The 26,202-nt window shown below is 42.6% G+C and overlaps 1 protein-coding gene across 1 annotated transcript in view; it reads left to right on the forward strand.

Moving 5' to 3' along the window:
• The window catches only part of ENOX1 (ecto-NOX disulfide-thiol exchanger 1), a 259,199-nt gene that overhangs the window by 97,661 nt on the left and 135,336 nt on the right, over nucleotides 1–26,202 (forward strand). Inside the window, exons 4-6 of the mRNA XM_058548228.1 lie at nucleotides 16,631–16,804; nucleotides 18,296–18,502; nucleotides 22,074–22,307. Coding sequence (XP_058404211.1) covers nucleotides 16,631–16,804; nucleotides 18,296–18,502; nucleotides 22,074–22,307 — 615 coding nt within the window. The remainder of the gene's footprint in view (nucleotides 1–16,630; nucleotides 16,805–18,295; nucleotides 18,503–22,073; nucleotides 22,308–26,202) is intronic.

Genomic DNA, 26,202 nt, shown 5'->3' on the forward strand with positions numbered 1-26,202 from the left:
TGTATTTTTATCTCATACATTGTAGTTCTCATCTCTAGAAGTTCAATTTGAGTCTTTTTTTAATCTTCCTTATCTCTATTTAACGTGTTTAGTCTTTCTTCCACGTTCTGGAACATATGGAACACAGTTATGGCCATTTTAATATCCTTGTCTACTAATTCTGTCATTTGTGTCATTTTTACTTTTGTTTCTATTGATTCATTTTTCTCATTGTTATGGGTCACATTTTCCTGCTTCTTTGTATGCCTGGTGTATTGTTTTTTTTTTTTTTTAGTATTACTCTAACTAGTTAGCACAAATTTAGTGGCTTAAAACGACACAAATTTATTATCTTACAGTTCTGTAGGTTGGAAGGTCTTGATTAAAATCAAGATGTCATCAGGACTCCATTCCTTTCTGGATGCTCCAGGGGAGAATCTGTTTCCTTGACTTGTCCAACTTCTAGAGGTTGCCTACATTTTTTTCTTCATTCGCCCCTTCCATTTCAAAGCTAACAATGGTGGACTGAATCCTTCTCACATCAAATCACTCTAACTTTCTCTTCTACCTCTCTCTTCTCCTTTTAGTGATACTTGTGATTATATTAAGTCTCCTGGAATAATCCAGGTTAATCTCTATTTTAAGATCAGCTGATTAGCAACCTTAATGCCATCTGCAGCCTTAATTCCCCTCTGCCATGTAAAATAACATATTCATAGGTTTGGGGATTAGCCTGTCACACCTGGTAATTTTTCATTGGTTGCCAGACATTGTGAATTTCACCTTTTTAGGTGCTGAATATTTTTGTATTCCTATAAATATCCTTGAGGTTCATTCTAGGACACGCTTAAGTTAATTAGAAAGAGTTTGAATCTGTTGAGGCTTGCTTTTAAGCTTCATTATGAAAAATCAGAGCAGCCTTTAGTCTATGGCTAATTTTTCCCCACTACTGAAGCAGTACCATTCTGAGTGTTTTACCCTAAACCTCATGAATTATGAAGCTTTTAATTCTAGCTGATAAAGGCATAGACTCTTCTCAGCCTTTGTGATCTCTACAGATTTGTCCTTCTCATCCTTTTCAGTGGTTCTTTTCCCAGCCTCAAGTGATTTTCTCACATGCATACACTGATGAGTTCTCAGCTGAAGACTCCAAGTAGGCCCTCTTTAAATCTCTGAGCTCTGTGTTTGTGTATTTGTGTACATGCACATGCACGTGCATTTCTCATCTCTCCAGCACTCTGTACTGCAAACTCTAGGATCCTTGGCCTCCCCGAACTACCTGCTATGTCTTTACCAGGGAGACTGCCGGGCTTCTATGGGGTTCCTCCTCCCTGTGCTGTAGCCTGGAAATTCTCTCGCGTACACTGGGCAGTCATATGATTCACCTTGTTTGTTTCCCGTCTCTCAGGAATCTTTGTCTTGCACTGCCTGATGACCAGTATCGGAAAACCATGTTTCATATATTTTATCTGGCTTTTTAGTTGTTTCAGGTGGGAGAGTATATCTGGTCTGTTATTCTCTCCTTCCCAGAAGTAGAAGTCAAACATTTGTTATTTGCCACATATTTCATGTTGATAAGGGCAACAATGATACCCAAATATTTAACAACTGATAGGTCTTGGGCACTGACCAAACAGAACAGATGCTGGCTTAAGACAGTGATATGGCCATATTGGTGTTTACCAGCTAAACGTCAGTCTTGTGTAGTGGTCAAACCCCATAATCCATCCAATTCAGGATTTTGTCATTGACAGTCAAAAGAGAGACAAAAAGAGTTTTGCAATAAGACTGACCTGGGTTTGAGTTCCAACCCGGCCATTTCTAGCTGACCACTTGACTTAAATTTCCTCCATTCCTTAATTTCCCCGACACTATTTTGGTGAAGATTAAGTGCGATAAAGTGTGTGAAGGTGCCTAACATCTCGCCTGGCACCTTAGATACTCAGTAAAAATCAATACCCTTCCCCTTCCCAAACCTTCCTCCGTGATCCGTTTGGATTCCTCAAGACCATCTACAGTATTTTGCTAACAGTGGATTTTTACTCAGAGGGCAATTTACCCAACAGAAAGAAGGGATCCCACCCAGGAGCTCCATTGGTGGGGAAGAGGATCTGAAAGAATCAGAACTGGGAGGTGGCGAGGGAAGAGAAAATTGGGTAGTGATCACCATAGCTAAGGAAACCTCCCAGGTAGACCAGTGTGAAGTCAGTGCAGGGGTGAGCTGGTGCCCACGGCCACAGGAGAGACCTGTACAAGGCAGGCCAGCCCCAGCCAGATGTGGAGGGGTAAGGCAAGGGCAGAGGTACCCAAATTCAGTTAGAAGAGCTTGGCAAGAGGCTGTCTGACCTGCGTCCTCCTGATTCACACCTCTCTACTTCTTACGGTGATAACAATTCAGAGCTGTCCCGGCACAGTCTCTTGACAAATGGTGGCAAAGGGAGACAATGTGAGGGACACTTTATGGGACTTGATCTCTCTGACGTCATCCTTAGAGATTAGGACTTACCTCTTATACATATGTCTTTCCATTCATAATCCACTGTGAATGTGTCAGTCACGTAACTCTGCATGTGCTGTCAGCCCTTTCATTTCATTTTGGGATGCTTTTCAACAAATTAAGGTACTTTTCATTTGTCACTTTTGTTTTCTCTGAAAGTTTCTGTCCTTCTGGAAGCATGAAGCCCAAACACTTGTCTTTAGCTGTTTTGTATCCCTAGCACCTAACACACACCTCGAGCATAAGTACTTGTTGATCACAGTATTTAATGAGCATGTTATAGAGTTCTTTGTTCAAGATGTTGAGTAAAGATATTGAGCAGAAAAGGCCTCGGGATAAATCCTCATGATACACACTTGATACATCCTCCCAGTTTATTCTATTTTATTCTAGCTTATCTTAGCTCTGTTTGTTCAACAAACACTTTATGCTGAAATTATTCCCTTCCCTCATGCCTCTGTCCCATCACTCTCTGATGGAAGCAAGTTAAAGACCTATGATAAGGTTTTCAAAAAAAATGTGATGGTCTGTTTTGTTACAGTCAAAAAAATCATAATTGAATAAGGGTATGAATGCCCAAGTGAACATTTCTCTTCTGGCTTTTCTGGCAAATGTAGATGCCCTATTCAGTTGCAACAAGCAGATATAGATTAGCTAGCCCTTGTATTCAGTCTCTGACACATCTATACTTTGTGACTTCCATCCTCCACACCATGGGCACTTTTGATGTAAACTCAGCCTGAAGGAGGCCCGCTGATCCAGAATGCCCCCAGTATTAAGAAGAGGAGAAAGATATATAGTAATATAGATAAGGAAAGATAAAGGAAACACTCGACAGTCCTTTGCCCTCAAAAAGTCATTTGATAAACGCAGTAAAAATGACTGCTGTTGAAAGTCTGGCTCCAGCCCAAGGGGCAGCCACTCTCTGACCTGGGTGTGTATTTACAAAGTGCTCTGTGCTTGAGTTTGAGGACACGGTGGCTCAGCTAGATAGATGTTTTTAATGAGGAAGGCCACTTGCAATTCAGAGGGTGGTCAGGCTCTTTTCAGGATGATGGCACAGGTGCTGTGTAGCTATGTATGCCTCCCTAATTTTGCTGCCACTTTCTAAAGCAGCCCCATGCCCATGTGTCTGCCTCACAGTGCACTGAGCACCTTAGCCAGGGATCCTGACTTACCTCTGTGCCCCCACATCTAGTACATTGCTTAGCAACCTTGTAGATGATCAATAAACGTTGAATGAGCAAATCTCTCAGAGGGACCTAGGGCAGTATGCTACTCAGCTCCTCAGTTTTTCCAGCTATAAAACTTAGTGGCTGCCCCTAACATGGAGAATGGCATAGTTGTCTTAAGACTGAGGGTTACAGTGAGAAGAATGAGGATACACCACACACACACACACACACACACATACATCCAATATCCCTCCCCTTCCCTCTCATTCTCTGCCCCCTCCTCCCTCCTGTCATGCTTCTGTTTACTCTTTAAAACACAATACTATACAGAATAATATATTGAATTATCTATCTGCACAAGGTAACCACTTAGCATCATTATGGAGCCCCAGAGCCCTTTGAAATAGAGAATCCTAGCTATAACTTACATTTGTGCATGGATTTCTTGTTTGTAAATTGCTGGCACATAAATGCCCATCATATAAGTTGGCATCCATAATAACGATGTGAAGTACGCATGGCAGGTTTTAGCTTTACATCTGAGAAGAGGAACCTGAGGTGGACATGGGACTAAACCCTAAATATTGTGTGTCCTAGCTCTTTTTCTCTGCCTTGTGGCTCCTTGGAGACTACAGGCAAATACAGTGTCGTTGTAGCCAGGATGGTATGGACCACGATCTGCTCTCTTCTGATTCCACTGATGCTGTGGGCAAATGTCTAGTCTCCCAAACCTCAACTTCCTCATTCATCTGCAAAGGGGGAAATAAATCTTGGAGAGATGTAATGAGGACTAGCTATTAAATGATTGAAAAAGGATTTTGAAAATATAGTGTTGCATAAAGGCCTAGGAACCATTCAGAACTAGATGCTTCTCAATGAGATTGAGATGTAGACCCCAAATGAGGAACAAAAAGCACTCTTTGAATTTACTGGACATAAAATAATTTCAAATGAAAATCTGGGTGATAATCTCTGCTTTTAACCTTGAACTATCCAGAAAATAAAATATTTGGGGTTATGTTTTTCATGTGGGAAATGAGTTCTCTGAGATTTTAATATTGAGGGATCGCCACTGTGGAAGAAGACGCTACCGAGACAGGTCGTTAAGAAATGCTCCTCAAACTATACTGCACTCAGCCCAAAAGGCTGAATTAGTTTCCCAATGGCATTTTGTTAGTGGAATTATTCCACCTTAGTTTTCTTCTCTGAAAACTTAGCCACTGGAATTACTCAGGGTGTTGCTAGAAATGACAGGTGATCAGAGACTATGGTTTCGCGTTGGTGCTTTCTAAATTAAAATGCACACCAACACATAAATAATTAAATCTGGCCAAGGCCTCTGATGTAACAAACTATTTTTAAAGTCTGATGCTACTTAATTGTAATTTATTAAAAATTGACACGTGTGTCTGTGCATGTGTGTGAAAGAAGCTTACTAACGTAGACAAATTCATTTAAATTAATAAAATAAGATTACAAAGCGAAACACTAACTTTAAGGGGAAAGCAGCTATGCCAGACATATGAATGAGCACAGTTGGTGTGTTTGGGTATAACACCTAATCTTCCTGGCAGAAAAAGCAAAGAGAAAACAGCTATGAGTTCTGTAATTCTCATCTCCAGGCACAGAAAAACATCTTGGGTCCTCAGGGATAGGGAGGAGTTTTTTCCTATTACTAAACTCTTGGAGAGATTTCTCTTATAGGGAAACTCTATGGCACTGCCTCCTCAGCTATTTTCCTAGAAGACCCTCCTGATTTCTACCTGAAGAATTACTTCTTTAAATTAGGATAGATAATAAAACATTAACGTCAAAAGCAACAGAGAATTGGGATATGCCTCTTTTTAAAAGTGAGGACGCTTCGGCAGCATTGTATCGTATATACTGTGTAACACACACATACACAAATATATGTAATATTCATCATTAAAGCAATAGCTGGTATGAATTGAGTGCTTTCTATGTACCGGGCACTCTTTTAAGCCCTTCACATACTTTCATTTAATCCTCACAACCACCCTATCAAGGTAAGTGTTATTTTTACTCTTCTTTTTGCAGGTTAAGAACCGAGGCGTAGAGAGGCTAGTGAATTGGGCAGGAAGGTGAGCCTGCCCTTAAACCTAGGACTCAGACTATCCCTCATCTGCCTATTGCTGCCTTTTCTTTCCATCTTCAGCTCTGTTTCTTCCCCTTGTTTCCTCATTCCTAGTCATAATCTATATTTCGTTCATTTCCTCCATCTTCATTTTTCCCTTAATTGACCATAATATAAAACTGAAGATACTGTTGATTCAATATGGTTTATGCTTCCTATTTAAAGTTTTAGCAGTAGATGAGGTAGGATTTTATTTTTACCTCTTTTGTAAGCTTGTTTGGATTAGGTAGCATTTTACTTATGCCACTGTTAGATTACAGCATTCCCTGTGGCATGAAAGTAAGTTATAATAAAAAGGTACCCATTCCTGTCCTGAATTTTCCAAGTGCTCCCAAGCTGACTGACCTTGTATAGATTTAAAAGATACTGTAGTCACCCTCCTGCCTTCCCATTCTCATTTCTTTAAGATCAGGTCTGTGCTCTTGCCGCCATGAGCTGGCAGGAGGGTGAGTACGAGTACCGTCTTACAGATGCTGTATTAACGAGCACTCAGAGACCAGTCCTGTCGGTGTATTCTGTGATCTTGAGCACACCCTCACTCTTTGTGCCTCTTGGTCTCATTATCTGTAACGTGTAAGTAAGAGTCGTCATTTTCCAGTGATATTAAGAGGAATAACCAGCAGAAACCCTCATCGTTCTCATTGTCCAATCAATAAGGTAAATAAAAAGAATGCCAGCTATCATTTGCTCTAGAATCTTATTTGAATTTATGTGGTGACATTGTGGATTGAACAACCAGTTATTATGTTGTCTTGTCCCTTGAGCATAAACTCTGTAAATTCTGTAAGTTTTGTGATTTCTTTCTTTCATTTATCAGATATTTATTGATTTATCAGATATTTATTGAAGGTGATACTATGCTCCAAGGACTGCATTAGCCCGGAGACCAGGTGATGATTAAGTCAGCCAGTTGTCCTTGCCCACACAGTCGAGTAGAAAAATTAAATTAATATTAGATTAGTCTGTGATTGGAAAACAACACATGACTTGAAGTTTCCTTTAGGAGCACTGGTGATGTGTTTACTTTTAAAATAGGCTCTATTTTCTCTCCAAGTCCACAGCTATATGCTGATCTTATTGAAAGAGACCAACTCTGTGTTGCTTCAACCCCTTCAAACAGTAAGTTTAAGTTGAAACCTACATAAACTGTTTAAAATAATATGATGTGAATGTTTTCTGTGGAACTAAATATTGAATGTTTTCCTTTGTTCTTGTTTAAATTTATGAGATGTTGCCCTATCCCCCAGATGCCTTTGTAAACAGAAACCAAGGTTGATAAATAAAATCAAATGGTTAGCCCCTGCATATTGCCTTGGAAAGATGCAGGTTTCAAAGGGAAGATCCCTGTAAAGACATCTACATGCTGTGAAATACCACCTCTGCTGTCATGACCACTGACTGCAACAGGCTTTATATCAATATGATGCCAGGCTGTTACTGACTTCAAAAAAAAAGAAACAGTTCTACAGAATGAGGAGGCATTGAATGCCAGAAAGAAATGTGTTGACATAAATTCTTTAGTCTTTCAACATATACTTAGAGTGTCCCCACTCCTTAGAAAGATAGATAAATGGATAAATAGATATGTAAAAATTAAAGAGTGCTTCTTGTGTGTTTGACTGAATATTCAAAAATATTTCTCCAAATTCAATAGTGTTTCGCCTCTACTTTCTGCTCTTGTGCCATGAGCCTGTTGGTTAGGACAAAGCAGAGAACACCAAGAGCCTATTCAGTCCTTTTTTTCTATCATTATATAACAGTCCAGCTGTACAAAGTCACATAACATTGCACAGAGAGAAAATTAATCATCAGCTAATGAGATAGGGATGTGAAAAGAAGTTTGAAAGAAGTAATTTAGAGGCCCAAATTAGGGTCTATTCTCATGGTCTCCCGTGGGCATCTCTGGCTGATCCCAGGTCCAGGAGTGTGAGAACGGCATGGAGGGAGGGAGCGGAGGGGAAGAAGGGCAGGAGAGGAGGGAGGAAGATATGAAGCTACAGCTTCTGGGTACACAAAGAGGCTTTTGCAATACTCCAGATGAGAGCTAATGAGAACCTAAATAGCAATGGCAATAAAAAAGATGATGATGTAGAAAACCTTTCACAGGTAGGTCTGTCTGAAAGGTTTCGGCATGTAGCTGGATGTGGTTGCCTATAGAAGTTTTAAACCAGGAACTAAGAGGAGAGGGAAGTACCATTAAAAGAAATAGGCAAACCTTGATGTTACTTAATCTGCTCAGGGTGTCTAATAGGAGTGGAGTAGGATGGATGCCCTGGATATTGTAAAAGGTTTGCTGTGGAGTACATTCAGACAAGACGTAGAAACAAGTGAGAGGGCACCAGTAGGCCACCGAGCAGGGAAAACAACTTAGCATGAGCTTCCCACACAAGGAATTAAGAGTAACTCCACCGTGTGCAATAAGACTTGGCGATGGCCCTCAAAACTGGAACTCAGCAACAAAAGGCTCAGAAGAAATAACGTTAGGGGGAGGGAGTCTAAGTGGATTTGTCTAAGAGGATCTTCTCTCCTTCTGTGGCTGAGTCTGACCTGCAAGGAGAAATTTGCTGGTGAATTAGAAGGAGCAGGAACTTACAGAAAGAGTTGTCCTGCCATTGTATAAATATTGAGGGCCAGGGAAGGAAAACTCAAGACAGGAGGAGAATCTAAAAAGACAGATTTTAGAAAATTCAATGGAAAATGCAAACTCTGTTATTTCGTTTTGAAATGTCAACCCCAAAGTTGCATAATAGCATCCTGCAGAGACAAGACGTGTGTGTCTTAGTTGAATGAGCTCATCTGACGTGTGTCAACTCCATTACGGACTGCCAAAAAGACTCATTGTAATACGTGAACGTCATTACACGTGACGTGTAATGACGTGAAGCTTTCAGCACAGGCCTGGCCAAAGCAAGCACTCAGGCATGATCATTGTTTTTAATCATAATGTACCAGGTCAGCAAAAAATATAGAGTTCAGAATTAAGAAAGGTAGAGAACACTGCTAATCATATAGGTCAGCTTGCATCTGGCCTATTTCTGAGGATAACTCTAGACCTCAGAAGGGCTGGGTTTTAGAGAATGGTCAGATGTGGAAGGACCAAGAGAAGCAGGGTGCTGAGGCTGGATGAGAGAAGACTCGGGTGTTTCTGTGAGCTTTCTTCATGGGTGTGACCAGTCACGGTGGGAAAGAGACTTAGACCCGTTACAGTACCCAGGAATGCAGAATAAGGACAATGGAGCTAACTGCAAGATATCAGGTCTTGAGGCAACATATGAGGGATGAATTTCTCATTGTGAAAACCATTAGAAAATGGAAGGGGCCCTCTTGGGAGGTAGTGGATGTCCTGTCACTAGATGTGTCCTAAGGAAGCAGGATGGAGAGATGCTGGAGAACTCAGATGCACAAGGATGAAGCAGCAGGACTCTCGATTCTAATTCTAGCTCCACTGTTAACTAGCTGTGTCACTTTGGACAAGTCACTTAACCTCTCTGGGCTTCAATTTTCTCATCTCTAAATCAAGAGCGTAGGACTAGGAAATGCCCAAGTTCCTTTCAGCTTTGAAATTTCATGACCTTAGGTGAGGTCCAGTGACAAGGTCCAGTTCCTTGTCAAAGTGAACCCCTCCACACCTCGCTGTCATGTGCCAGCATGGTTTTTATGCCTCAGCTGTGAGGCCCATTGTGTCTGAAGAGTATGTTTCAGCAGGTCCTGTAAACACAGAACGGCATACTTTGAGTGTGACAGCTCAGGCCTCTGTACAGAAACCACTTTGGCATCGAATTCAAATCACCCGGCCCCCATTGTGAGTGAATTTCACAGAAGCTTTGATAGGCTTTTACCTCCTGCTCACTCAAGACACATTTGCTTTTCTAGTGCATGCTCTGTGCACTGGTTGCTGGAAAGATCTGACAGACTTCTTTTAGCAGTCAGTTATTCTCTGCACCAGTTTTGGTCAGACGTTTTGAAATTCTTTTCACTTGGTGTCGTGTCATATTTTCAAACATGGACACGAATCTCTTCACTCAAGTCAACAGTACTTAAAATAGCTGTTGACGGCTACGTTCCTCCGTCCTCCCAGCATTACGTCCCCAGTCAAAGGAGACAGAGGGTTTTATTGATGGAATGAGATCTGTGTTTATAACGTGTGCACAGCAGGGCTGCAGAAGCTAGCTTTGGATATACGTCTTGGGTTTAAATGGAAAACATACCTCTCCACCTTTGGATCTCTTTGGAAAGATCACAAAAGAATTTTCAATTTTGCTTTCTTAAAGATTCTACTTGTAGGCATTCACTTATAAAGTACAGTATTATGTTAACTTATAATCTGTCTGGTTGATTTGTTCTCAACAAATATGTAGCAATCTTCAAAGTTTGCTTTTTCACAAAGGGAAAAACCTAAGAGCAATTCTTCCTCCGGGGGACTGGTTTTAAACATTTCTTCTAAGAGAAGATTTAGAAATATCTTTGTATTTTTGATTCCATGAAGTATATTTTGGAATACCTTTTTTGCATGCTCTTTGCATATACAGAAGTCATTCTTTTTCAGACTCAGGTCAGCTGTTGCCCTCTCCAGGATTCTTTCTATGACACTATCCTCCTGTATTAGTTTCCTAGGGCTGCCATAACAAACTGGGATGATGTAAAACAGAAACGTGTTTTCTCATAGTTCTGGAGGTGAGAAGTCCAGAATCAAGGGCAATGCTCTCTCTGAAGGATTTGAGGAAGAGTCTGTTTCTCTTGCTTTCTGGGTTTTGTCAGCAATCCTTGGTGTTCTTGGCTTGCAGCTGCGTAACTCCAGTCACCGCCTCCATCGTCACGTGGCCTCCTCTCTGTGTGTCTGTCTGTGTCTCTTCTCTTCTGCCTATAAGGACACCAGTCATATTAGACCGGGCCCACCCTCGTTGAGTATGACCTCATCTTAACTTGATTACATCTGCAAAGACCCTATTTCTTTCTTTGTTTTGAGGAAGATTGGCCCTGAGCTAACATCTGTTGCCAGTCTTCCTCCTTTTTTCCTTTTTTCTCCCCAAAGCCCCAGTAGATAGTTGTATGTCACAGTTGTACATCCTTCTAGTTGCTCTATGTGGGATGCCACCTCAGCATGGCTTGATGAGCGGTGTGTAGATTGGCGCCCAGGATCTGAACTGGCGAACCCCAGGCTGCCAAAGCGGAGCACGCGAACTTAACCGCTATGCCACTGGACTGGCCCTGACCCTATTTCTAAATAAAGTCACATTCACAAGTGCCAGGGGAGATAGGACTTCAACATATCTTTGCAGCAGGACATAATTCAAACCCTAACACTCCCTATCCCAGACTGGTTTTGATGCTCCCCTTCTCTGTATTTCCATAGCATCTCTTATTTAATAGTTGTCATACTGTGCTGTCATTTTCTATTTAGTTGGTTCTGCCACTAGACTATCACTTCCATGAAGGAAGGACTCACAGCTTATAGTGTCTTTGCAGGCAAAGTACCCAGAGAAACATTCAACACCTCGGAGGCACTTAAATGTTCGTCAAATGAAACACGTCGTCATCATCACCATGATCCTTTATGTTCATACAATATTAATAACATATTTACATAAGGTTATAAAGATATTATTATACATAAATATATTTATTAATGTATGTAACTGCTACCATTTCTTGTATACTAACCATGTGCTGGCCATTATGTTAAACACTTTGGGTTTTTTTTATCCGATTTAATCCTCCCAAGAATATTAAAATTTAAATATGATTATCCCCATTTTACAGACATTATAAATGAGGCTTATTAGAAAAATTAGTTAAATTTCCCAAGGTCACAAAGCCAGTGCATGAGAGACCCCAGGCCCTGATCACAGGAATATTTGATTACAGACTTGGGCTCTTAACACAGGACTCTACTGCCTTTCTTTCAAACAGGGTCTAGTTCTCACCTCAAATGTGAGGCTCTGGGGCCGGCCCTGTGGCTTAGAGGTTAAGTGCGTGCACTCCACTACTGGCAGCCTGGGTTCGGATCCTGGGTGCACACCGACCCACCACTTGTCCGGCCATGCTGAGGTGGTGTCCCACATACAGCAACTAGAAGGATGTGCAACTATGACATACAACTATCTACTGAGGCCTTGGGGAGAAAAACGGGGAAAAAAAAAAAAGGAGGAGGATTGGCAATAGATGTTAGCTCAGGGCCGGTCTTCCTCAGCACAAAGAGGAGGATTGGCATGGATGTTAGCTCAGGGCTGATCTTCCTCACACACACACAAAAAAATGTGAGGCTCTTTACTGAGGCATTGACTGAAAAGGGCAGAAAGGGGGCAAGCCACTACTAGGGACAGTGGACAAAGAGAGAAGAGGGATGGAGGACAGCACAGTCAGAGGCCTATCTCTGCTCAAGGCCGGACATAACTAGGTTAGGTGGGGCGTAGATGCTGGGCTGTGCTGTAGCTGAGGGGACAGAGGGAAGCTGTCAGTGCCAGCACGGCCGGGGCCTCTGGCCTGGCAGAGTGCACATCTGACCTTCATCTGACCTTCTCACTGCCATCCCAGTGAGAATAAAGTCAAAATGTACCAGCTCAAACCGCAAGATCCCTTCTGATCTGATCTGATCTGACTCCTGCAGCTCCTCGGTACATCATGGCCACACTGTCGCATGCTCACCATGCTGTAGCCGTGGACCATTGTTTGGAATTCCCAGGCTTATCAGGCTCTCCCTGGCAGGTCCCTTCCTGGACAGCTCTTTTAGTCCTCTGAGCCTTGGTTCACGTTCTCAACTCTTCTGCTGCGTTTGGTGCCATCCTTCATGTTCTCCTCAAATGCTGTGATTTCCCCAAGTGGGGAATGTGTTACGGTTACCTCTGTAACCCCAGATATTGACAACAGTGTGTGTCCAGTAAATGTGGAATGAATTAATGAATGAAAGAAACTCCCATGCCTCTAAAGTCCTGAACACATAACCCCAACCCACCCTCTGAAAAATGCTCATCTAATTGATAAAACACTTAACTATGTATGAATTGGTAAACAAGATTTTTGTGTCTGTTTTTTCTTGTCCAGTTGGGAAAAGACAACTGAAAAGAAACATTTGCTGAGCTCTGGCCTTGACGCCTCTGTGCCTGTAGTCAGCCATACAGAGAGGAGCCGGACAGGGCCGCAGGCTTTGAAATAAATAACCTTTCCTCTTGTTTAAGTACAGTTTTTAAAATAAAGTTCTACTATATACTTAATTGGATTCTTTCTTTTTTTTTTTTTTTTTGGTGAGGGAGATCAGCCCTGAGCTAATATCCGTGCTAATCCTCCTCTTTTTGCTGACGAAGACCGGCTCTGAGCTAACATCTATTGCCAATCCTCCTCCTTTTTTTTTTTCTTCCCCAAAGCCCCAGTAGATAGTTGTATGTCATAGTTGCACATCCTTCTAGTTGCTGTATGTGGGACGCGGCCTCAGCATGGCCAGAGAAGCGGTGCGTTGGTGCACGCCCGGGATCCGAACCTGGGCCACCAGTAGCGGAGCGCGTGCACTTAACCACTAAGCCATGGGGCCGGCCCAGTTGGATTCTTTCTTGCTGCAATTTAAGCCCTCTTCCTTTTTTCCCTGAGTGGAGTTACACCTCATTATCTCTGAAGTTCACAGGGGTACCTTTTCTAAGCAAGACAACAAACTGACTCTTAGAGCTTACATTCTCTCCTCACCTTTGTCTTCCTGTGCACGTGTCTTTCTCAGACTTTCCAAAATTGTGCATTTGCTTTAATGAGTTAGTACATCATAGGTTCCTGTGCTGTTTGAGAAAACAATTCCCATCTGTTTGTATATTGTTAAAAGGCAATGGGTTCTTATTTTTTAAAAGTTTCATCCTTCCCTTCTTCCTCCTTTAAAATACTGAATCTCAGATCTTTTGAGATCCAACATAATTTAAGTGTTAATTCCTTCCTAAGCTCTTGTCAAGCTACTGCACTTGTCATGCAGATTTCATTAGACCTCATAGTCTCTTCATACTGATGTCTCAGAAAAACCGAAGTAACTCTTGCTGTATATTAAAATATTTTGCTCAAGAGTAGTGTCTTTTGTCCCCATTTCTGAAGATGCATTTATTTATTTGCATTTATTTATTTATTTAACAGAAATCTGTTACAACCAAAGAGAATGCAAGCGCTGAGCTTCTCATCTCATTTTTGGGAAACATCTGGTTATTATAATGCACAGGGCTCTCGTGTCGGGGTTTGCAGTCCTGAGCAGTTTCAGTCTTAAATCACCCTGTGTTGGCAAACAATAGTAAGGGCTGGGCCAGGAAAGAAACAGATGAATCTTATGTATGAAATGAGATTAAATAAAGGCATAAGCATGCCAATATTCCCATTGCCAGTACTCCTATTTCTAATATATTCACCCTGAAAGCCAATATGTTATTTCAGTGATGATGACAATGAAAACCTTTCTATTCTGGAACTTCTCCTTTAGAACTGGCATCTGGATCAGAAGGATACGTCTTGGGCTGGCCCCGTGGCTTAGCGGTTAAGTGCACGCGCTCCGCTACTGGCGGCCCAGGTTCGGATCCCAGGCGCCCACTGACGCACCACTTCTCCGGACATGCTGAGGCCGCGTCCCACATACAGCAACTAGAAGGATGTGCAACTAGGACATACAACTATCTACTGGGGCTTTGGGGGAAAAAAAACGAGGAGGATTGGCAATAGATGTTAGCTCAGAGCCGGTCTTCCTCAGCAAAAAGAGGAGGATTAGCATGGATGTTAGCTCAGGGCTGATCTTCCTCACACACACAAAAAAAGAAGGATACATCTTGATTTTTTTTTTTGAGTAAATTTTTAGTAGTGGCATGTATTAGATGAATGATCAAGTTGGGCCATTCTAGGTGGAAACTTTGAACTAGTCAAAAGAGATGTGTTTAAATATGGAGCTGGAGACCCGGGCCCTAGTTCTGACTCTGCCATTTGTTTGCTTTGTGATGTTGGAAATTTCACTCAACTGCTTTAAGCCTCAATTTCTTTGTCTGTAAAGTGGGAATAAGACCTGTGAAACTTGATGAGGGTTTCAAATGAATAACCAAAGTTTGAGTCTTGTCTCTGTCACTCCCAGGCTTTCACGTCTTTCGTTTTCACTTTGTTTTGAGCAATATCAGCACAGGTCCTGGAGTCCTGCAATGCTAGTGCTCCAAGAGATTATCCAGTCAAAAATCCCATGTGACAGATGGAGAAACTGAGAACCGTAATTATAGAGGAAGTGTCTAGAATGTGAAGGTGACTACTTTAACAGAGAATGCTTATTTGGCATTTACATTTAGGTTTAAAAAAAAACAAAACCCAAACCAAAAATAACCCCTGATTTTAGTGAAGTCATACTGGTATACTATCAAATTAAATGAATTTCCTAATAAATGGGACAGCAGTCCTCTTGGGGTTATAGATCAGGATCACTCTGCTTATTCTGTTCAACCCAGAGGAGGAGTGGAAATATCCAAGGTAGCTGGAGGGAAGCAGTAATAAACCTTTTCCCAGAAAGGAAAAGGGTATGCTGGTCCTTCTATATCCTCTCGAGTGTCTTAGTAAACAAAGGCTGTAGTTGTCATTTCATCTGGCTCTGGGCTTATCCGACGTTTCAGCACAGGTGAGTAAGGAGTGAGCCCATGCAGGGGGCTAAGGCAGGGGCTGTACATGAGAACCACAGAGGAGAGGGGACAGGAAGGAAGAATGGAATGATCCAGGATGAGGAGGAAGAAAAAGATAGCAGAGTAAGGGAGGAGAAAGAAGTTTCACCCTTGAGGACTGTAGAACAGGGTCTCCATGACTACCTCTGGTGGCATCTGTGCTACTGTTTGTCTTCCTAGGAACGTTATCACACCACCAGTGAGAGCATGTTTTCTGCAAACAGAAAAACTCTCAGGAGAGGGATTCCCTTTGCAGCTACTCGTAGAAACTCAGTACAGTATTGTAACAATCCCTGCTCTTAGAAAATCTTACTTATTTAAAAAAAATAAAAAAATCCCTGTATGTCACCTTTGAAATTACTTGCTTCATTATCACACTAAAAAAAATTCAGTGTTTGTATTGGAAAACCCATCCTTTTTGCCCCCTTCCATTTTTTATACAGGCCATAAATTTGTTTTTTTATACAGGCCATAAATTTGTTTTTTTTATACAAGGCATTAAAGATTTCAGAAGGGTGGGTCAATATTTTGTTGATTGAATTATAGGAAGAAAGTGTGATTATCCAATAGGACTCAGAAACGTATATAGCTAATTTTGTGCCTACATATATCTAACCCAGCCATAGTAATTATAATGACTCTTTGTTTTTTATTTCCTGGGGGAGATAGGTTAGGTTGGACCTACATGCATTATTATGGAGTATGCACGTATAAACTGAACATTCCTAAATCTGGGTCACTTGGGTAAGAAGGCTCTTTTGATAAAACCAAATTGACAATTAGATTCACAGGGCACTTCAACAATAAATGATATTCTTCCCACATTATGGGTCATAAGGCAGGGTAAACAATACACCAATGTTAAGAAACAGAAAATCGCATTCACAATAATAGCAAAGCTTCATGGTGCATGGTTTTACACTTTAATATGCCGTGTTTTGTTCTGCCATGTTAATATTTTAAGTAATATAATTTCCTTTTCATGTAGTTTTAAGTTCATCTTGCGTTTTCTCTTTACCTTTCGTGAAGAGCTTACTATTATGCTACATCTTATGGCAGGAGAAAATCCTAAAAAATACAAAGCATAAAGGCAAATAATCTTTGCAGGAATATAGCAAAAACAACAACCAATATTGATTTAAGATCCTCCAGCCAAAATGTTATCTTGTGTACTTTACAGACTCAATCTGTGTCCCAGGCTTTGATCCGGGCCTCAACATGATGACTGGAATCACCCCCATTAACCCAATGATACCAGGCCTGGGGCTAGTACCACCCCCACCGCCAACAGAAGTGGCTGTCGTCAAAGAAATAATCCACTGCAAAAGTTGTACCCTTTTCCCTCAAAATCCAAGTAAGTGGCGCCTGTGAGAAATATTTGCTCATCAATTTAAATTTCTTTCTTTTCTTTAATATAGTATTGCATTAATTTCCAGATATGACTCAAAATTTGGCCATGCAGGGGGCCAGCCTGGTGGCGTAGCGGTTAAGTGGGCGCGCTCCACTTCGGCGGCCCGGGGTTTGCAGGTTCGGATCCCCAGCGTGCACTGTTGCACCGCTTGTCAAGCCGTGCTGTGGCGGTGTCCCATATCAAGTAGAGGAGGATGGGCACAGATGTTAGCCCAGGGCCAGTCTTCCTCAGCGAAAAGAGGAGGATTGGCATCAGATGTTAGCTCAGAGCCAGTCTTCCTCACACACACACACACACACACACACAAAAAATATGGCCACATAGATATGCAGAGTGTGGATCCATTCTGTAGAAGGTCTTTGTCTCTAGATTAGAACAAATATATGGAGATGTGTCTGTGTGTCTGTCCAGGAGCAAATTGACACCGTGAAGGCAGTGTGTGTGATTTGGGGGTATATATTGAGCATTAAGAATCTTTTTTGCGTGCAGTGAAGTCTATCATTTGCTGCAGAACATAGTGTGAAGTATGTGAGCACTTCTATCCATCTTCACAAATGTGGGAGAAAAAACTCTGAAATGTGTTTTGCTAGATGGAAAATCGAATTAATTTGGCAGTTTGCAATTTTGCGGGGGGAGCCTGTATCTCAGAGTTTCTGGACCAAATTGTATTTGCTTGAAGGAAACATGCATTTGATGAAATAAATGGACCAGAATTTTTTTTTTCATTTAGCCTCAGATACTAAGTTTATGGGCTTAAATAGCTAGGATTTTTTTTCTTCATATTAATCAGTGTTGCCTTTTTTAAGTGGACTTTTCAGAAGATTGCTTTAGTAATCTACATATAAACTAGGTAAAATGTTGTGACAGTGTACATTTTATCTCTTTATACAGCCTTCCCCAAATTTAATAGTTTGCTCATTTAAATGCGAATAATAAAAGAAAAAAAGTGTTTTTTCCAGGCTCGGTGTTTCCCAGCCAAGTAAGTAGTGCGCGTGCTTTCAGGTCTGTTCCTTGTGTTCTGCCTTGCCGCACCATTATCCCGCCACCAGACAAAGCAGGTAACAAACCAAGGTTTTTCATCACGTTGTCACTTCATCATGCTTTGTACTCTGTGAAGTGTTTTTCCCCATTTTCTGGGCTTCTGCATTATGAAGGAGAAATGAAATTATGCTAACATTTGCTTTATCTTTCTTCACGGACAAGCATAGCCACTGTGTGTAGAAAGGAACAGAGAAAGTAAAGAAAGGTGGGGAGGAGGAGGGGAGAGGAACTGAAAAACAAGACAGCCCGCGATCAGTGTAAGTTGGTATAGAAATTTATCATTACTCAGAATGCAGTAAGTTTCTCTGCAAGGCTTACTTTTGCTGGGTGAACCGGAAAAAAAGAGTGCAGAGAAATAAAAGGCCAAACCTTTTGTTTTGTTGTGATTATTAGATCTTCCACCTCCTTCCACAAGAGAACGACCTCCTGGGTGTAAGACTGTGTTTGTCGGAGGATTACCAGAAAACGCTACTGAGGAAATTATTCAAGAAGTCTTTGAGCAGTGCGGTGATATCACAGCGATTCGGAAAAGCAAGAAGAATTTTTGTCACATTCGCTTTGCGGAGGAATTCATGGTTGATAAAGCCATTTACCTTTCTGGTACTTTGCATTACATAAGGGGTTTTCCAGGCATCTTGTTACGTTTTGTGATGTTAATATGAGCTTATTCCCTTTTGCCTTAATGCACAATAAAGTCCTCACAGTTCGGGACTGGAAAAGGAGGAATTCTGCCTTTTTCCTTGGCTGCCAGAAGCTCTATGTTAAGTCTGTGAATGTACCTCGCTGCAGGAACAGTCCCCCACCATCCAGTCTTTAGGAATTCCATCAAGTTTCTAATTAATGTTCTCAAGTGCTTATTAGATGAAAAGCAATATTATGAATATTGAGGACCATTATTGTTATTGGATGTAATTCTCTGGGGGGATAAAGTACTCTCTTAGCATAATTTCAGTTTTTCAAAAGTGGTTCACTTTCTAGACACCAGGGTACCAAATCTAGATCAGTTCCTCGCAGAAGAGTTCGTGGGTCCTAGGGGAAGGCCCAAATCAGTGCCCAACCGCTAGTGCATTTAGCTTGGTTAAGCCTGCCCCATGATCCCTGCTTCTTTGGTGCCAATTTATACGGGAGACTTTTACAAATTTTGAAATTAGACCTACTGCCGCCTTCCACTCTGTGGGTGTTGGAGCAAGTGTATGGAGTCCGTCAACAAGGCCTTTGCCAAATCTAAGAATTAAGGGGGTGGTATTGATACATGGCTTTAGAAGGACGTATTTTTATATTCAACTCATTGCCATTCCCTCACACTCTCCATCTGCATATTTCAGTCTGTCTCTCTGAGCACCACCTCCCTATTCCTGAGGCAAGGCTAAGGGGGGAAAATGAGAAGAGGGAAAAAAAAAACACACATCTGAACATTATACTGCCAGGTTTACTTCATCTCTGCAGTCAGCCCCCCCTGCTATGAAATTCTCTCGGAAACCCCAGCAGCCGTGGGGTTATTCCAGCACTGCAGAGACCTTCCTGAACTAGCGATATGGAGAACTTGAAAATCCTTATTCCGCTAAAACCCCACAAAGTGGAAGAAAAGTCTGAAAGCGTTCCAAAATGGAGATGGAAGACAAAGCATAGACTAGAAATATTTTACAGCACACAAACAGCTATGTTTTATTTTTCAGGTATTCTTTGCTATAGCATCAGAGCAGTCTATTAGACAATGGAGGATTCTGTTGAGCGCATGCACTGGGTTTCACATGCCCTTGGCAAGATAACCTCTCTTCTGAGCCTCTCTCATCTGCAAGATCGAGAGAGTAACAGTACTACCTCATAGGATTGTAATGAGGAATAAATCAAAATAATGGATACTAAGTGCTTAGCAGGGCATCCGCAACATAGGAATCATCGAGTAAATGATTGTTTTTAACACCAGTGTCCTGATAATGATAAAGAAGGACTGATTCTTGTTTCTCAGGAACGCTCCCTGGGAATTTGGGTTCCAATCACGGCTCTACCAATCAAACTATTACTTTACCCCACCCCCACCCCCCATTAAATGAGAGGGTTAGAGTAGATCAAAGGTGCTTTTCAACACTGACATAACAAAGATGTTTAAACCCAATCAGAAACCCCATAAGACATTGCCAAAGATAAACAGGCCCAAATTTAGGCACATGAAAGGTATTCCTTTATTTATACCTTGATGCTATGCTTTTCCCAGCTCGGGCCCTGGTCTTGCTTCTCAGCGGGGCCCTGACTGCTCCTTGGTTAGCCCCTTTGCGGCAAGAGGAGCCCACAGCAAAGGCCTCACCTCCAGCCTCCCTGCCTGGGTGTGCAGGAGTCTCCTGGTTCTGCCTCAGCTGCTCTGCCTCAGCTGCCCTGCAGAGGCTGCAGCATCAGTCCCGGGAAGATCTGAAATGCTGATTAATTGGAGGGGCAAGAAGGAAGGAAGGCTGCCCCTCCTGCGTGTGAGCTCCCGCAAGCCTGAGCCCAGCTGGAAGGCCTGTCTAATTTTAGGCACGTTCACATTTGAAGGCCAAGCTAATTTTAGACTCAGCCTCATCAGGGTTGCTTTGAAGGCCTTAGTGATGATATTTTGCTGAAAGAGAGGATGCTTTTTGGAACCAGAAATGTCTGAAAAGTGATGCTCTGGACATGAGCAGGGGAGAGTTGGTTGGCCAGTTGGGACAGCTGGCCGGTCTTAGGCCGTCCTGCCTGCTCAGCTATTATGTATATATCATCGTGCCTGCTGACTTGTTAAGTTTCCATGGCCCACAACCAAGATACACTTTGCTTTAGCATTAATTCTGCTCATCTGTGATCAGATGTTTGTGTTTTTTACAGGTATTATTATATCTTCCCATTTTTAGATACCACTGATTAAACCTAGGAGTGAGAAGGGCATAACAGGAATCAGATGTGAGATCTGTTTCGTATTTGTAACTTTTCAAAGATGTGAAGTGCCCTGCTGGGGAGAAGCCAGCCTCAGGGATTTTCTGCTGAGTTTCAACCCCAAATGCTAAGATAATCCATTGAAATCTACCACGAGGTCTTGAACATCAGCACAGTGCAGCCTAGCATTTCACAGTGGTGTCTCATTTGCAAAGACCCTGCACAGCAAAAGTGCTTATTTTGCTCTCTCCTCTGGCTGCCCCTAACAGCTGTGGTCCCACTGGGACCTGAATTTATGTTTCTAAAATCTGAGTACCCCAAACTGAAGAGCCACCTCAAAGCCAAGTCTTCTTCATTTGAAGTTAGGCTGGCTGGTTTCAGTTCTGTTTGTGTTGATTTCTCAGATCAAGTTTCTGTTCATAATCTTTATACGTTGGGTAGCTCACGGTAAATCCCCCAGAGATTTCCAGGCCCGTTTTTTGGTCTAGCTCTCGTCTCTCGCATGGTCTCCTGTGGCCTTCAAAAATTGCGTGGACAATTTGTGCTGTGCTGCATGCCAGATGAGGTGCCGCAGGGCGGTGAGGAAGGCAGCGGCGAGGCCTCTTGATTGAAGGTAAAATATTCTCCTGCGTGCCCTAGAGGATAAGTGGAAATAAAACAGCATTGCAAAATTGCCTTGGTAATTGTGGCTTTAGCAGCTGCCGAGAGAGAACTGAGTGGCAGCATTTTCTAGGGGATGAAGTGATAGCCTGTGAGTAAGGTGTGGTGGAATTTGCCTTGTAGATCTTTTTAAATATCATAGATACTCTTTATTTACTCCTACACCACCTCTTTCTAAAAAGAATTTAAGAGAGCTTATGCAATAGAGTTGCATAATTGAAAATATAAAATCGAGGCCATAAAAAGGTAGAGGGGAAGAAAATTGCTACATCCCAAGTTTGTTTCTGAGCTTCCTAGAAGCCAGAGGGAAGAAGGAATTATAAGTGCCCTGGTTCTTCAGATCATCCTCCATATCCTCCATGACGTTGGCTTGAAGATTGCTAGGTGACCCTCTGAGACACTCCCAGAGGTGTGTTTATCCCCAAATCTGTAATAGGCTTAACTTGGCAGTGCTTCCAGATTACTGGGGAAGATAACTGCTTCCCACCTTCTATGGGAAGGGTGTCCTTTGTAAGGTCATAAAAATAAGTGAGAGCTCCCGGCTACTCTGCCTTGAGGGCCTTGACCAGACTGCACCATTGTCATTGTGACATTGTTATGTGACCAGACTTTCCATTGGTTTCAGGTTACCGGATGCGACTGGGGTCTAGCACGGACAAAAAGGATTCAGGCCGCCTTCACGTGGACTTTGCCCAGGCCAGGGATGATTTCTACGAGTGGGAATGCAAGCAGAGGATGCGCGCCCGCGAGGAGCGCCACCGGCGCAAACTGGAGGAGGACCGGCTGCGGCCGCCCTCGCCGCCGGCCATAATGCACTACTCGGAGCACGAGGCCGCCTTGCTGGCCGAGAAGCTGAAAGGTATGAGGCCGCTCATGCTCACTTTCTTTCCTCAGCGTTAGCCAATGCCCGCTAAAAGAAAAACGCTATAGTCCCCAAACGCAGAAGCCCTGTGTTTCTCTTGTCTCTTCACTTGCTGATTTCATGTGAGCAGGGTCACCTGGAAGGAGGAGACACCTGGGCTTTGTCATGCCGCTGGGAACAGAGCCCTGCCCCTTTCCAGTGCTCTCATCTGTGTTCTGAATGTGTGTGTACTGTCACTCACCGAAACTCATGGAAAGAGGGACACAAGAGTCATCAGCACTAGCCCCAAAGCGGGCTGCTATCTTCTGACCCGTGTTGAATGAGCTAGGCCAGCGTCTACTCCTGTGGGCTGGCAGGTCCCAGTGTTCCTCCGGCTCTGTCGAGTTTGCACCTATGCTGTACTCTTAAAACCTCCCTTAATGCACCTCAGAAACCAAGCTGGGGTCTGTGGAGGACAGAAGAGAAATGTGGAATAGCATCCCTGTGTTCAGAGATGGAGTTGAAGGACACTCCTCACACCTACAGGAAAATTAGGAAGAGAAGCGAGTATGTTTCTTTTCTTTAAATGTTTGCTGTGCTCCTCTCCCGTGTTTGATGCTGTGGGAGAGAGAGACATATGGAGGCTCTAATACCTGCCCCAGTGAACCACAGATGATTGGAGAGGGACAGATTTTGCAGTTAGGATGACATGTGAGAACTCTGTTCCATTATTGGTCCAAGTTGTGTGACCTGAGCAACATCTGTGCATTTTACAGGCAAGTGATGGTCAGAGCCTCCTTGGGCCATTGGGCGTGTCAGGTCTTAATGAGGTCACTGGCCACATGTAGGTGTCTACAAGTAAACGATTAACTGTAATACAAAGCCAATGCCATGATTGGCAACAACGTATGAGCAACATGCTTTGGGAACTCAGGGGCAAGTGTGAATAATGTTGATGAAGGTGTCAAGAAAGTCTTCACAGAGGAGGCAGAAGTTGAACTTTGCAGGATAAACAAGATTTTCCCCAGGAGAAGACAGGGTTCTAAAGACATTCTAGTCAGAAGCTGGAGCCCTAGGAATAAAGACACAAGGAAGCAGAGAGGAATTCGGCACAGGGGGAGAAAGGCAAGTCACCTGCTCCATCGAACACAAGAGCTGCATGGAAGTTTACAGAGCAGGGTGAAACTGGAAAAGCAGTCTGGGGCCAGCTAGTGCAGCCCCGAAGGCTGCCGCTGGGTGTGGGTTTTATTCCATAAGCAATGGAGAAACCATTAAAGATTTCTTAGGAGAAGAGAGATGTGCTTGATCCTTTGAGTGTTTTAGAGCATAGCTAGTGTATTGCTGGTGGTGTGTAAAGTGGATTGGATATTTTCACTAAAGGAAATGTATGAAAAGCTGCCCAAAACCTATTTTCGGAAGATAGGAAGTTGACCTATTTCTTTAAAAAAGAATTTTTTAAAAAAATACTTCTGCTTCTAGCCCTCATCCTCTGTGCGGGCCTTGGGAACCCCTAATCAGCTGCACTTGCCACTGAAATGCCCCATTTGAACCACAGACTGCTTCTTGCTGATGCTTTCAGTCCACGTTCTGCTGCTCTGAGGTGTGTCTTATACATTTAAATACATAGGCTGTGGCTGTCCCTTTAATAAAAAGCATATAAAATTCAAATACAGGCATCATCTTGCTTTTCCATTCAGACTAGAAACCATAAGGAGTGGCCAGAACGAGAAACAGCAACATCTTCAACCAGGAATGATGATTTTGGAACAAATAATTTTTTCTCTAATATCCAGTACATTGTGTAGTTTCAGCTTAGAAGCTTCTTAGACTAAACTGTATTCAGTCGTGTCCACACCGAGAAGTGGCAAAAACTAGCACGTTGGTTCTGTGACCTCGTGGAGGAATCTCACGAAAGCTTGGCATCTACGTCATGTTCTTTTTAAGGAACCAGCACGGAAGTGTCTATGCGTGTCGGGTAAACAGCATTGCCGTTCCTGCTAGAGGATAGCAGATTGGGATGTCAATTTGGTAAAGTAATTTGCAAGCCTTGCCATTTCAAAAATATATATTTATATAGACGAGTATAATTTGCAGAATTTAGAAGCTGCACCTTTGCCAAGTACTGTGCGATCCCTTGAGGAGAGAACAGATTGGAAACTTTAATAGATGGCTGTTACAGTAGAATGAACTAGCTGGGGATCCATCGTAGGCAACAGTCAGGAAATATCAAGCCTGACAATTTCAACCCAAGCACAGAGTTTGAAATATAAACAGCACTTAATTGCTTAGGAAATTGGCTGCCTCAGAGAGGAAATCCACTCCATGCTCCTTATAACGCTGCAAAGCCAGACAGGAGGAGCCAGGGAAACTGTTTCCCCAAAGATGATTTCATTGATGTGGAAATAAAAAAATGCAGTCAAGACCTAGGTGAAGAAGCCTAGGTGAGAAAGGAAATGGAAATACAATCTGAAAATACCTAATTGGATTTGATTTTTTTTCTCCCCTGAGAAATCTTGCTATCTTGGGTTTATTACATTTTTTCCCCATTTTACGTTGTATTTGTTTATGCTTACAATTTTCTTTTTGAAAAATCAGCTTATGCAGCAAAATCGGTACAAGCCAAGTCTTTATTATGACCCACAAGGCTCTCCATATCCTGCCCAGTGTTAAAACTATGCACATAGTAGATGCTCCGTAAATTAATTTCTTTCTCTCTTCCTTAGCTATTTGGATCTATGAGCATGTTTCATTTCCAGCCAGTAAGTGCTACCAGGCATGACTGGAGATGTGGGGAAGTGCTGTGTGCTCGGCCATCATTCCATTCACTCCACAAGTATTCATTGAGCTCTTTACCATATGCCTGGTACTGTGCTAAGCACTGGGGGAAAAGAAAACAGCACGCAAGCCCCTGCCTCACAGAGTTTAGGTTTCTTGAGTGACAGAGGCAACTACAAAGCACTCTGTACCTTCCCACTATTAGGCGTGAGAAGAGCAGGGTGCTATCCCAGAAGAGAGACGCAACCAGCCAGGCAGCGGTGGGGGTGAGAGACGGGGATCTTCTGGGGCCAGGTAACCCCATGCAACGGTCACTGGGCCTTCTGAAGTCAGAGGAAACAATGAGTTGTACTTGTGTAGCGTATAAGGCACTGAGCGTGTCTGTTATGTTAATACCAATTCTAAAAAAGAAAATTAGCGGGCACCCTGCTGATTAAATAGACATTGTTCTGAGACAATTCAACTTAATGAAGACTGACTGGGAAGTAACTGCTCACAGACCCAAAGTTTATAGCATGGCTTCGAGAAAGTGAGAAGGAGCTCAATAACACCATAATTACACTTTATTGGAAACAGTAGCACCAGGCAGATGAGATAATGAATTTCAGTGTGTCTAACAGAGACCATCCACCCCTGGAGGAACCCTGTGTTTGGACTGTGGGAGGAAGAGATTGATTCAACAGTGAGGAAAGATTATGTCCTAATTCACTGGGGGTTTCTCCTGGCAAGAGCATCTAAAAGTTTTTGTGTACTTTTCCCCGCTTTGGAAAGCTTCACCTAATCTTTTCGTTATGTGATGAAATGAAGAGTTTCTCTCTGCGTCAGGTGAAGTTTTGACAAAGCTTTGCAAGCATTGCCCTTGGGATTCCGTGATGCGTCATTAGGAATTCAGCCCTCCTTGGATCAGCATCCATAATTTCTGGAGGACTAGACTCTGATTTGCATACAGAATGGGCCCATGTCAGCCTGCCAGAGGGAGAAAGGGTGGAGGTGGTGCCAGCATTTTGCTGAGATGGTGGTCAATATTTATGGTGCCAAGAAAGCAAAAAATCAATAATGCTATGAGCCAAGTGCAAGTTCCATTAGCTAAAAGCCAGGCTGCCTTCTTAGGGCAAAGGAACTATGAAGCACAGGAGCC

Source organism: Diceros bicornis, chromosome 9, assembly GCF_020826845.1.
Source record: "Diceros bicornis minor isolate mBicDic1 chromosome 9, mDicBic1.mat.cur, whole genome shotgun sequence".
In the NCBI taxonomy this organism is placed as follows: Eukaryota; Metazoa; Chordata; class Mammalia; order Perissodactyla; family Rhinocerotidae; genus Diceros; species Diceros bicornis.